We start from the raw sequence: 13,717 nt of genomic DNA on the forward strand, positions 1-13,717 counted from the left end.
ACGTGATGGATATACACACACCGGAAGTTACAGTCGAACTCGCCGCTTGAAAGATTAGTAGTTGCATTTTCTTGTTTATATCAATTAAATTTTGATTAATAAGTTGGCACACCGAATGTCGGATAGTATGTAGTTTTAAAATACACAATTGTTTTTGCTAAAAAGCGTGCAGTTATTGCAAACACTTCGACACAGTTATCTGGTGAAATTTTGGAACTGTGTCGAAGTGTTAGCATTAACTGCACGCTTTCCAGCAAGGATAATTGTGTATTTCAAAACTAGATAGTATCCGACATTCGGTGCACTACCTTATTTATTTAATTTTATTGATATAAACAAGTAAATACGACTACTTACCTATTAAGCGGTCTGCTCGACTGTTACTTCCGGTGTGTGTATATCCATCACGTGATTTTGATTGTACCCCTTGTGAACTGAGAGGAAAATTGTCAACATATTTAAAACGTCAACTCGATGTTTGACGTATACATTGCTTGTAATAAATACTTACTTAAATACCCACTTGTATAATAATATATCTTTGGTATTTTAAATACTTGTAAAAATTTGGCTACATGGAAATCGTCAGAAATAAAATACAAAGAAACAGGTATGCACTTGCTTACAATTATGTATAAGAGCAAACAGGTATACCTTCCGTTTCTGAGCGCAAACATGTATATATACCATCCGGCAAACAGGAATACCTTCAGTTTAAAAGTTCGAGAGGTGACATCAATGAGTGACACTTACAAAGGGAAACAGCTTTTATGAACCTTTCTTTTTTCAAGTTTTGATCCTCCTGAAGCACTAGGTAAAGTGTAATACGAGGTACACGAAGTTAATCCTGACCCATAATAAACACGACGATAAAGTTTAACCAACAATCTATCATTATAGTTACTGTTTGGTCTACCATGTCCTTCAAAATTTCCAGCTTTCGTTGTTTGGTGAACTGCTAGTATAGTTTTAGTACCATCAATTGTTATGTGGTCGCGTTTCCTGGCATTCAATACAAGCCAGTTATCATATGCTCTTCGGCCAATCACGACTTCCGCACACTCCTTCCAAGGGTAAATAGCGTTCGTTATAAAGTAGTCCTCTGCATAAGGGGTAAACCGTTTTCCTCTATTAGAAGCTTGTATAATTTTGTCAAAAGATGAAGTTTCATCCTGTGTCATATCTTGAACGTTTGTTCTCTGGCCGACTATCATTAATGGCTTATTGAAGTCAAGATCAGAAGTCAAAAGAGAAATTAATGTCTCGACTAAACCTTCAGTGAATAAAATATCACCATTTGAATAGGCGTAAAATGTGGACTTAAATTTCAACATCGTATCTGTGTACATGTACTTTAATATAGGAATCCCTACTGCAGATTGTACGATTGGCAAGACGGACCATCCCATCGATTTCACCCTAGACGCTAAATCTTCTTCGTTTGTAAAGAAAACCGATCTCACAAATGGATACAATGAATTCCAATTTTTAATTGTGCTGTTATGTACAAGGAATTTTTCTGCTTTAGTCGGCCACGTTGTGAATAAAGTTAACAATGGGTCAACCTCGTTCCTGATTATAGCGTCCTTTAAAGCTGCGATTCGTTCTTTAAGTGTTTTATATTTTGTCCAATGTTGAGTTAATAATTGGGATTGTGTTGTTGTTTGTACTGGGTCGAATAAATGTATAGACTCATTATTTTTTTCTATTCTATATTCTGTTTGCACTTGTCCCACAGTACTAACAATACTTTGATTTTGAGAAAGTTCCGAAAATCCTCTCACCCATCCCTCCACTTTGTTTTTCCATCTTTGGAGATCATTAATTGTATTCTGCATCATATCATTAACAACCATAGTTCGAATGGTCAAATTTGAGTATAAATAGATATAGACAATAGTGCATATTAGACAGAATGACAGAACTTTAAAATGACTCCCTCTCTTAGACAACCATCCGGTTGCCTCGACAACGGGTTCCTTCATATGAACTACATCACCTTTATCTGAAATAATTAAAAAAAAACTTGTTTTAAATGATTGGATAAATAATTTATTGTGATTAATATATAATATTAAACAGTCAGGTATGTGGGGTTGAACTTGAAGCGGATGTATACATGCACGAAATAGTTGAGTCATTGACAACAATTCAATAAAATAATGAATCATACAAAAATATGATTTCTTTAAATGGAAGGCGGCCATATTCCTCAGATACTCGACAAACATCACGATTAAGGATTATGCCGAGCGCAGCCTGATCCAAGAATACCAAATCGACACAGTTTTACATTAGAGTCTATATGTTCTTATGTTTTCAAAAGCCGAAGATATGTGAATCAAGAGACTTAAAATACGCAAAAAAAATTCTCATTTTCGAACAACCGTATCATGTTTTGCACGATGGGGTTAGTTGAACACCCGTAGGCAAGTAATCATGTCTCGCACGACGCTCGATTGAACACTCTAGAAGACATCATGTCTCGAACGATGCTTGGTTAAACACTCACGAAAGATGTCATGTCTCAAACGATGCTTGGTTAACTATTCACGAAATCTTGCATGTCTCGAGCGATGCTTTGTTAAACACTCACAGTAAATAAATCATATCTCGATCGATGCTTGGTTGAACACTCGTGAATGATATCATGTCTCGAATGATAGCTTGGTTTAACACTCAAGAAAGACATTATGTCTCGAACGATGCTTGGTTGAGCACTCACAAAAGATATCTTGTCTCGAACGATGCTTGGTTGACTATTCGCGAAATCCATCATGTCTCTAGCGATGCTTGATTAAACATGCATAGCATGACTCGAGCGATGGTCGGTTGAACATCCACGTGCATGAAAGCAAGTCTACTACGAGGCTCTATTTGAACACGGTTACACTCAAAGGAAAGATACCGTACGAGTCTCAGTCGAACACCCACGAAAGATATCAAATCTCGTATTAGGCTTGGTTGAACTCATGCAGGCAAGATATGTATAAATGCTTGGCTTAAATCAAGGGAAACCATACCCGATGCTTCTAAAGATTCTCTATAGCTGAGTGACCTGATATACAGGTTTAAATCGCTGTACTTATCCATAGGAATACGTTGGGAATATGTTGATATAGTAAAACCCTGTATTAGAACCGAGTCATTTATTCCCGAATTTGTATCCATATGATTTTTACACCCAAACCTTCAACAGACATATAGACATAAACATAGAAAACGCTAATACACATGTATTAAAATTAAAGTTGTCAATGAACCAATTATGTAACTGAAATAAATGGAGAATCAATGTGTCCCCCATGGATACAGATGAATGCCCCCGCTTGCATACAACATTATAAAGGGATAAATCAAGAACAGTAAAAAGATGCTACTCAAATTTGTACTTGATCTGAGTTTTGTGTTAACATTTGTTAATGGAGCGAAATACCTCATGGCTAATTTTGGTCTTATTTTGATAAATAAATGAATATAATACCCTTTGATTAAAAAAAACAAGCACCGTGTGAAAACTACGACAGGGCTAAACTGATAGTTTAAATATATACTCTACCATGATGTAGATTTTCAGCCTTGGGGTATTTCGTTTCATTAAACTCTCAAAACAAGCGACTTTTTCATGATTTGTCACTCCACTGGCTTGGCATTTAACTTACATAAGTCTGGTCTTATTTGAGGTTTCCGTATTTCATACTGTATAAATCGACCTAATAACTGGGAGCAGTTATGCAATTTTAAAATAATTGATGTATACCCTTCACATAGGCGTATTTCCAATTATATATTGATGATATTTTCCCTATTTAAGTATTTTCGGTGCTTAATCATATGAAGTCGTCATGTGACTCAGTTCTGCTGTCATATTGTACATAAATGTTCAATATTTGAAAAAAATTACACACAAAAAACAGCTGTTGAAAATGAACTTGTATAGCTTTTTATTTTCAAACGACCTTGCGATGACCTATACTAGTTACTAACGTGATGAACGTCTACGTCAATTTGGTCTCTGTTGGGAGTTGTCTCATTTGGCAATCATGCCACATCTTCTTATTTTTATATGATATAGATCTATATACGACGAAAATACACAAACAAGATAATTGGTTAATAAATCTATGAAACAGACATTGTACTGAATCTGCATTTTGTAAATTACAATGCCAACAAAAATAAAACATAAACGTAATAAATGTCGGCTTGCCACTACCAGTTTCTTCCAACATTTGGCCTTTACGTTTGAACGAGTGTTATATTTTTTCCTTATTCTAGTTTTAACATCAGTCGATTCAAAACATATTTAAACGTTACTTAAACCCCATTCACAAAGTTAAGATTTCAAGTGCATGTAAATGTGTTAATTTACAAATTTGTGTCGATTTAGGGAGCTACCCGATGATTTGATTTTTATGGGGGGCTAGGATGAAAAATTTTGTCCTGCATTTTGTTTTGTTGTAATATCTGTCCTGCCTTTTTATTTTTCACTCTGTTCGGTCCTGCCTTTTTTTTTCAGTTTATCCTGACTTTTTTTTACCTAAATTGTCGTCCTGACTTTTTTTTTTGCAAGTGTCTCATCCTGCCTTTTTTTTTACTCAAACCCCCCCCCCCCCCCCCCCCCATAAAAATCAAATGGTAGCTCCCTTAGGTCAATGAAAATGCACATACTTCCTTTTCTCAATAGGTTTATTTGTGATACAAATGGGCCACAAAAATAGTTAGTATTTTTCAAGATTGAACTTGACATCTGAAGAGAAGGGGGTTAGATCTAAAATTTACATGTTAAGGTTTTTGCAACATAGTCGAAAGCGGCCCTTCACACACTAACTTTAATAATACAAACATTGAAAGCAGGATGTTTTAATCTGTAATCCCTGCTTCCGAATTTATATCATTTGGTAAAGTCTATATTGAGGTGTTCAATTTTCAGGATGTCAATAATTATGTTTATCTTTTTTATCATTGAAAACTTCAGATAATTATACATTTTATGTATATACATGTATAAACAATCCAGATTTCACTTCGACGCCGCAAGTTTTCTCCGAAATCAAATATATATGACAGAACTGACAAATAACATGGTTATTAAATTTAAAACCGCCAAAAATATTGTCGCAACACTCATTGTAGAGTCATCTCTTGCTGACTAAAAGAGGTTCTACAATGTCGTCTAGTATCATATATTATTTGTGTATCGATAATCGTACAACATGCATGAAACATTTGCCACTGGACGTTAAGCATCCAATAATCAATCAATCAATCAATCGAACATACTTTATGAAAAAAACCAAGAAAAACCCAACAGGATAGAATAAAATATGATCAAATATACTGTATTCGAAATTATAAGTGGAGCAAGAAGGGACAACATGAGCAAATTACATAAACATGATAAACAATTAGTCAAGTACAAAAGAACAATACTTATTTATAAAAAAGAAAGAAAGATCTGGTATGATTCAGATTGCTAATGAGACATCTCTTCACAAGACACTAAATGACTTAGAAATTAACAACTATAGTCGAGAGTTGGACCATTGGCAATCATACCACATTTTCTTCTCTTTTTTTATAATAACTATAGGTCACCGTACGGCATTCACCAATGAGCAAAGCCCGTACCGCGTAGTCAGCCATAAAAGCCCCCGAAATAACTATAGGTCACCGTGAAGCCTTCAACATTACAATGAGCACATGTATGAAAGAATTACTTGCTTAATATAGGAGATGAAGTTAATAATATAATATAAAATTAATAAAGTGTAGTACATTTACCATGTTTACGTTTCGTTTCTTTCCACTTTAATTTAACTAAATCCACTTTCATGAGGAAGCTTTAACGACACTCGCGACCGGTGTATCGAACACTTCTTTTGGCAACAGGAAGCTGCACACCATTGTTGAATGTATACTTAAGATTATAAAGGATTTGTATAGTCAAAGATGTAATACCTATCTATTGTATAATATACAATTTACAATGTAAAGCCTTGGGATTAGTTATCCATTAGACCGAATAATCTGTCTCTTGTGTGGGTACATTTGTCATTTAATATTTTCTTTTCATCATTTGGCTATTTTTTTTTTTTTTTTATTTGTCCATACGGTGACAAATGTACCCACACAAGAGACAGATTATTCGGTCTAGTTATCCATGTCCTGTAGAAAAATGTTACAATACCTCCATAATGCCTTGTACAGCTCAACTAGGGATACCGATATCCATGCCCTAGATTACGTATGTATTAAAGTGTAGTACATTTACATTTCTTTCATTTCCACTTTAACTTGTTTAATTAATAAGATTTCATGAATACGTGTTTTAACGACAATTTGGATACTCTATAGTATTCTAGTGGTTTATCGACAACAGGAACCTGCACACCATTGTTGAACATGTTGAATGCATACTTATATATATTCCGTTTGCATTTGAACCCGTCAGGGTTTCATTTTTTGCAAATAAAGTTAAAATTAAAATTGATTTCGCTTGGGATATAAATATCAATACAATGGGTTAAACATGTGTTACATGTGTTATACAGATAATATATATAATTAATACTTTATCAAGCACAAATTACACCTATTAGAGGATCAAAGGCATAATAACAATTACACGTATAAACTACAATATAATGATGACATTTACATTTATATAAAATAAAGTATAAAAAAACCAACAAAACATGATGACCTCAAGTTCCCCCCCCCCCCCCCCCCCCCTGTACTCAGTTCCCGATGTCACACTGTTTAATAAAGGATTTCACAGGCTGACTAGGATTTGGAAAATATTTTAAATCGCTAAAAAAGACATTTCTTAATCATTATTTATTTTACATCATAAAAAGAAATGGGAATCGTCATCCAGAACTTTGTAACTTTTTTACAACGCATTTGAGGGCGTGGAATAATATAATTATTTTCATAAATGATATCTTCCAGTTTCGGACCTAACCAAACATTATAATGAGCAGTCAGATTCTTAACAGAAAATCTAAATCTTGAGCTTAACATGCATAAGATAAAAAAAATAACTTAAAGCAAATTGTTAACCCTTATCACATGTATCATCAAACTCAATGCGTCTTTAAATTTATTTTGAAAAAGGGGCGTAGGGTATTTTTATTTGATTTTAACTAAATTTACCATACAAGCATTCGTAGAAATTAGAATCATTTAGACAAGAAAACATGAGAATAAAATTTTACTTTGAAAGAACCATAAACACCCTTCCTATAAAAAAAAATCTTTTAAGTTGAAATATCATGTTTTACACATCAAAGAAACAAATTAAAAGGCAATTCTGTTGTTTGGCTGGTAAACTATGGTTTAAACAATTTGTCAAAGTCTTTGCATTAAAGATCAATGGTTCCTCCTTTACCATAAAAATTGTACCATTGTTAAACATAGGGGAAAACAGAATTTATTTGCAAATTGGACTTCTGGCAGTTCTGTGGGAACGCCAAATATTTGTCTTAACCATGTTAACATGTCAAACCTAGAGCGCTTCGATCAAAAAGAAAGTGCCGTATTTGTTCTATTAGAAGAGAAAAAATCGCGGGGTCTAGAATTTATACTGATTTCACCACGGGTTTGCCCTTTATGCCGGTATTTAACCCTCCTCGCTCGGCGCCTTCACTCGTGGTAAAATATCCTTGAACAAAGGGCCAACCCGTTGTAAAACCAGTATAAATTCAAGCCTCCATAAATTTTATGGAGACTTGAATTTAAAATCATTTATTAAATTGTTGTGACGACTTCCCCCTGCAAAAAAATAAAATAAAATTTGAAGACGGTGGTTGTTCGTTGCTCTTAGCTACGGTTCCGAAGCTAGTTCGTAATTATTTGGACAGACTTCATCCGTATTCCTTGTTTACCATGTTTACCGTCTCGAAATACGTGTGGACACACATAAAAAATAGCCAAATGTTAAAAAGAAAATGTAAAACTGACAATGTTTTCTTTCCAGAGACAGATTATTCGGTCTACAATAGTACAATGGTCAATGCTACATGCCATGGTCTAGCGGGAGACATAATAAAAATGTTTGTTCAAATTTAGGACATATAACTTCATGTCTGTACAAAAGATCAGAATCAAAATGTACTGTTTTTTGTGTTTTGTTGTTGTTGGGGTTTGGTTTTTTTTGGGGGGATGGGGGGGGGCTTGCTCTCTAATATCATCCAAATCATACCCGCTTTCGTGCCTGTTTCAAGCTTATAAATTGTCAAAATATACATACATGAATCATTGAATGTATGAAAAGTCCTTCAAACTTTAAAATTTATGATTACAAATGTCTACTCACCAGACAACATCTTTTTTTCGAAAAATAATTGCAACCTTGCACACAAATTCACTTTTGACAAATAACAGGATCCATTAATGTTGATTTGACCTTATAATCTTTCCTTTTCCTTAGTTCACTTGACCGTTAAACAATGAGATCGTAATCTTTATTGACATCTTCAGTCTACTAAATCATTCATTGTGTATTTGCAGCGTGTGTAATTTGTGTCCTGTTTGCTGCGTGTACATGATAATCAGCTTAAATATAACGCACACCAACATAGCAGTATCCTCTCGTTATCATTCTGATTAACACTAAAAGTGTCTCGGCGCCGCATATTGATTGCCATGGAAACTGATTCATTATATGCTCAAGATTGATTTTAAAATATCGCCGGTTGACAGTTTCGACAACACAATATATAAAATGGATTTTGAGCCACTTATACACATGTCCCCCCACATATTTAGGTTATATTGATTTTTGACATCACGATGCTGCAAAGCGTCAGAGATATCTATTATATAATTCTTTAGAGGGTTAATTTATCAGTCTTTCAACCATTTGTAAACTGGGAACATCCCATTCATTTTATAGCAGTATAAATTGCCCGTTGAGCATTGACCTTTCATTGTTATGATAATTCTGCCTTCAAAGATCTTCAACAAATTAAGGTGAATAAAAGGTGTGATTCTAAAAATTTAGAAAAAAAATAAATTATGTTTAAAGGTAAATGAAACAAATAGATTAAACACCTAATTTATTTTTAATATTAAATCATGGTCACCATCTGATAAAATGATAAATTCAAAAATCCTCCATGGAATACATGTACCACTTAAAAATTAAAAAAAAAAGATATATCCGCAACGCCTTCAGATTGGCCATTTTTTTTTTTTTATGTCTTATGAACATATTTTAAAAATTCCTAAAATTTGACGTCACAAGTCTTAAAAGTGAGCACTGGCAGATGCATATAACAATAATATACCGTTAACTATAATATACATATATTAAGCTTAGAACTTAGTGAAATATATAAATGGAAATTTTGACTTTTAACATCTTGAAATTCAAGTTCGAATTGTTAAAGGATGATGAAATTTTGAATTTTGTATATCAACATTAAAGTTAAAATTTTGACTTTGAAAATCTCTAAATTTCTATAGTTTTAAAAGGCTAGAAATAAACTGTTTAAAAGTAAAGGTAGTTAAAGCATTTAATAGTACCCAACAATTTCAACTTTAGCTTCAAAGATTTAATTATTTTCATTATTTGAATAAATAATGATTTTTAATTAAACAACAACAGAAGGTCTTGTGACGTCTTTTTTCGAAATCCATAGAATGTTGGATGTGTGCAGCTTGATTGATATTTTAGTCCGAGATGCATGATTTTTTTTTATTAGTTGTTATTGGCTTTGAACTAGCTGTCAGTAACTGAGAGTACATTCAAATCTGTACAAATTTTCATTTTGTTGTGGGGATATTCATTTCTTAATTTGGCGTATAAATATTCGCATACGCTTAAATCAGTAATTCGGTTTTCACACATATATATCTAGATTTCGCGCCTTTTCTCTTGTCGAGAAAAAATTACTGATCAGTTCGACACGTATATTTTGCATTCACGATATGTAATTGCAGTTATATCTTTTTCTGATTGAACATTTTTATATTTGTAGAATTCCTTCCATTGTTCGGAGACCCAGAGACCACGATTTACAAGATTTACATGACCAGAGTTGTCACAATTTATTTCTATTATTTATTAAACTGATCAGTACAAATTCTCATCCCAAATTGCTTTTTGTTTTATTTACGTATTATTAAGACAATTTTTATGTTCGTATGAGTATAGCGAAGAAGAACATAAGTATTAGTACTCGTCTACACCCATTTGACACCCACTTTAGTGTAAGATATTTTTCTATTTGTATCCATCTGATGAATTAAGCGACCTTTTCAACTGTTTTTTTTTTTTTTTTTTTTTATATAGTTTGTTCTTTTGTTGTACTGTTACACTACTGTCCGTGTAAGAGAGAGGACTGGCGCCTTCAAACGAGTTTAACACCACCACATTCTGAAAATGCTTGTCCCTATTTAGTGGTATCCTTTTGTTACTGTTTATATGTTTTTCTCGTTTGAATTGTTTTACATTTGTCACTTCGGGGCCTTTTTAAGCTGACCATGCGATAGGGGTTTGCTCATTGTTGAAGGCCATCTGGTGACCTATCAAAGTTGTTAATCTCTTCATGTGTCATTTTGGTCTCTTTTGATGAGTTGTCGCATATGCAAACATACCACATTTTCTTATTTTTGTATTCAAACACTGAAAACAAGTATGTAGATGCTGATTCTCATCTACTGAACATTGATTCAGACTTTGTATTTTCTTGTGTGTTAAATTAAGAGAAATTTGTAACTGTATAAGTGCTCTGATTTAATGTCAATTTCATGTACTTTTGGTTCTTTACTTCATTATGTAATATAACTCAAAATTTAATGCTTTGTTTCGAAGAAAAAATACTACAATTTTGATGTTTGTGAATTACATTTAGCCTATAAATTCATTTTGTGTTTTTTGAATATTATTTACCCAAAAGTTGCTTTTAATTCTTTTTTATAAAATATTGTAATAATTTTTTTCTTTTTCTTCATTTTCAACAAGATTTACCTGGAGTTACATTGGTTCATTAGTTAAATTTTGTTAGAACATAATCCTACATAATCCCATTGTTTACATACAAATTCTGGGAACTCCTACATAAAATTTTACTTTTTTGCCTATAAAATTCAAAATGTAGGGATAGCCAGAATAAACCGAAATATTAGAGGTAGCCTGTATACATATTGATTAAGAGAATGTTTACCCGAGTGTTTATCTTTCTTTTTATAAGACGGGACATTATCATACGTTCGGGGATTATTATAGTATTAATGAATGGGTGTTTTTATAATGGCCCTGTTATATGTCCAAGGTCTGTAATAATGGTCGAGGAAGTCTGTAATGGCCCGAGGCAACGCCGAGGGCCATTACAGACATCCGAGGCTATTATTACTGACCAACGACATATAACAGGGCCATTATAAAAACAACCATTTCTTAATACATTTATTAACCAACTGAAAAAAGTGTATGTGTTGTTGCCAACTTGATGTACTCTCTGACTCTTTAAATGACAGTTTAGTTTGAAAATAAAATAATTTGTACTTCACCATGATCAAGCTTTAAATATATCAAAGAAGTTATGTGTTGAAAAAACAGGATGAACAGTGATCCCTTTATATGGTTCTTTAATGTTTGTTGCTGGTTACTAAATTGAATAAGATACAAAAAGGTATTATACTCTTTACAGCTTAATTTTATTAACTTTATTAAAAACCCTATCTGGGCTTAATACAAACAAGCTGGGCATTAATACAGGGCCATTACAGTAAAACAGGGTCATTACAGAAAAACAGGGCCTTTACAGAAAAACAGGGCCATTACAGAAAAAACAGGGCCATTACAGAAAATATGTTATTTTTAATAACCAGTTTTGGCAATAATGTACTTAGTTGGTTAATAAAAAACAGTTGTCATAAATTTGGTACCAATATGTATATATCAACAATACGTTCATGTATCAAATAGTGTTGATACACTTTTAAACCTCAAGGTTGTTAGTGCACTTGATGGACAGACAAGCAGTCTAAACCGAACCACTATCAAAAGGTTAGATGCAACACCTTGGACCATATTTCAGGCGAATATTTGCGTATTCCTTTACATGCACTTGTTAAACGTACGTAGTTGGAAGTTTTCAAATACACGTTTGAATAGGATTGATTTATGGGTTGTAAAATCAATAATAAACTCGATTTAGAGCTATATATTTTGATAAGATAACATTCAAATCCGTTTTTGCGTAATTTATGTGCGTACGGTAGCATGGTAATAAAACCCATAATGCATTTCAAAAGATGTTTTTCTATATTAAGCTATATAGGAAATTTTGTTCTAAGACGAGTGCCTGTGACATTGACCTATATATATTTTTTGCTCTTTTGATTCCTTTATTAATCCCCTATCAATATAAACTAGTGTTTTGAAAAGTTTTTTTTTGAAAACTGAGAAGCGAATCCCTTAATTAATTTAGTTTATATAACATTTTGTTTTACAAACTGAATTCAATGTTGAGACTGGTGGATATTCAAGACCGTACATATACAGACATACGATACGAACTTTTGAAGAAAGCACCATAGTTAAAACTCATTGACGACTTTGACAGAGTGAACAAAGAGAATAGATTTATTGAGCTTATAAACTGAAAACACTTACATTTTTTCTAGCACGACATTTATATTTTTTACCATTTTTAGGAAACGGGACAAGTTTAAAAAAAAACCAACACCATGGTCAAAGAGCAGATAACAGCCCAAGGCCAATAATTGATCTTTAACACACCGAGAGCATCTCGCACCCGAAGACGGACTTCACCTGCATGGGGGCGCATTAAGTTTAACCGAAGACGGGTATAAAAGCTTCATATCTCAGCCGAAGCCTACACGATGGATCACGAAGGCTACACGATGGATTACGAAGGCTACACGATGGATTACGATGATAGCGCGATGGCCATACGATGTCTAAAAGACGTCGTGTACAGCTTACAATGCATTTAAATTATATGCCGAAGGCATCACGCGTTTTAAATTGTTTGATCAATATTGAATATATATTATACGAGGGGATGCCACGCTCGGCATTGCCTTGTTTGAACTGTAAAATGTGTGCACTAGTCTGAATAATCACCCATAATTATGCCCATGTTTACTGATCTATCTTAAAGGTAAGGTAAGGTAATGGTTTCGAAGATCCCTTTTATTAAAAAAGAGCTCTTTCCAGGAGAATATCATAATAATATAGACAAAAGGAAGGATGTGGGAAAGCAACAAATGCGGCAAATATGACATATAGAAAACAAACTGGTTGTGGAGTAAACATTCGTGTGACAACAACTGAGACGATACATAAAAAATAAGAATAAGTAAAGAAAAAATTGGTTTCCCTATATACGTGTACCTGCAGTGTTGGTGTACGAGGCGCGTTTATGATTTTCAGTATGTTACTCGATATGAAAAATTGACCAAAATAATATTTTACTTGTAAAAGTAAATCCTGAGCCTGTAATAGCTGCTCTTCTTGTTCCATTTGAATTAATAGAAACAACGCTGTCGCCTTTCTTGTTCTCATAGAATCATATGATATGAGCTCCATGTTTTGTGAACGTCTTTCTTACTGTCGTATTAGACTGACCAGTGCATATCGCGCATGGCACTTTAAATGTATTTTAGCGTGAAAATTAAACAACATTTAGCTGGATTTATTGCCGTCGTAGTTCCATCTTGTCGCCTTCGTACTTTTATT

General features: G+C 33.4%; 1 protein-coding gene across 2 annotated transcripts; it reads right to left on the reverse strand.

Moving 5' to 3' along the window:
* Positions 1–424: 424 nt before the first annotated feature.
* LOC139523280 (uncharacterized) lies at positions 425–8,548 on the reverse strand. Of its 2 annotated transcripts, none has more exons than XM_071317144.1 (2): positions 8,321–8,548; positions 425–2,005 (listed from the first exon to the last, which is right to left on the reverse strand). In XM_071317144.1, exons 1-2 carry the CDS (start codon positions 8,328–8,330, stop codon positions 750–752), a joined length of 1,266 nt encoding a protein of 421 aa, XP_071173245.1. In that variant the 5' UTR covers positions 8,331–8,548; the 3' UTR covers positions 425–749. The 2 variants fall into 2 exon arrangements, with proteins under 2 accessions (XP_071173245.1, XP_071173244.1); XM_071317143.1 differs by lacking the exon at positions 8,321–8,548 and adding an exon at positions 5,785–5,885 and having other exon boundaries at positions 598–2,005.
* Positions 8,549–13,717: the final 5,169 nt, after the last annotated feature.

Source organism: Mytilus edulis, chromosome 5 (genome assembly GCF_963676685.1).
Source record: "Mytilus edulis chromosome 5, xbMytEdul2.2, whole genome shotgun sequence".
Lineage (NCBI taxonomy): Eukaryota > Metazoa > Mollusca > Bivalvia > Mytilida > Mytilidae > Mytilus > Mytilus edulis.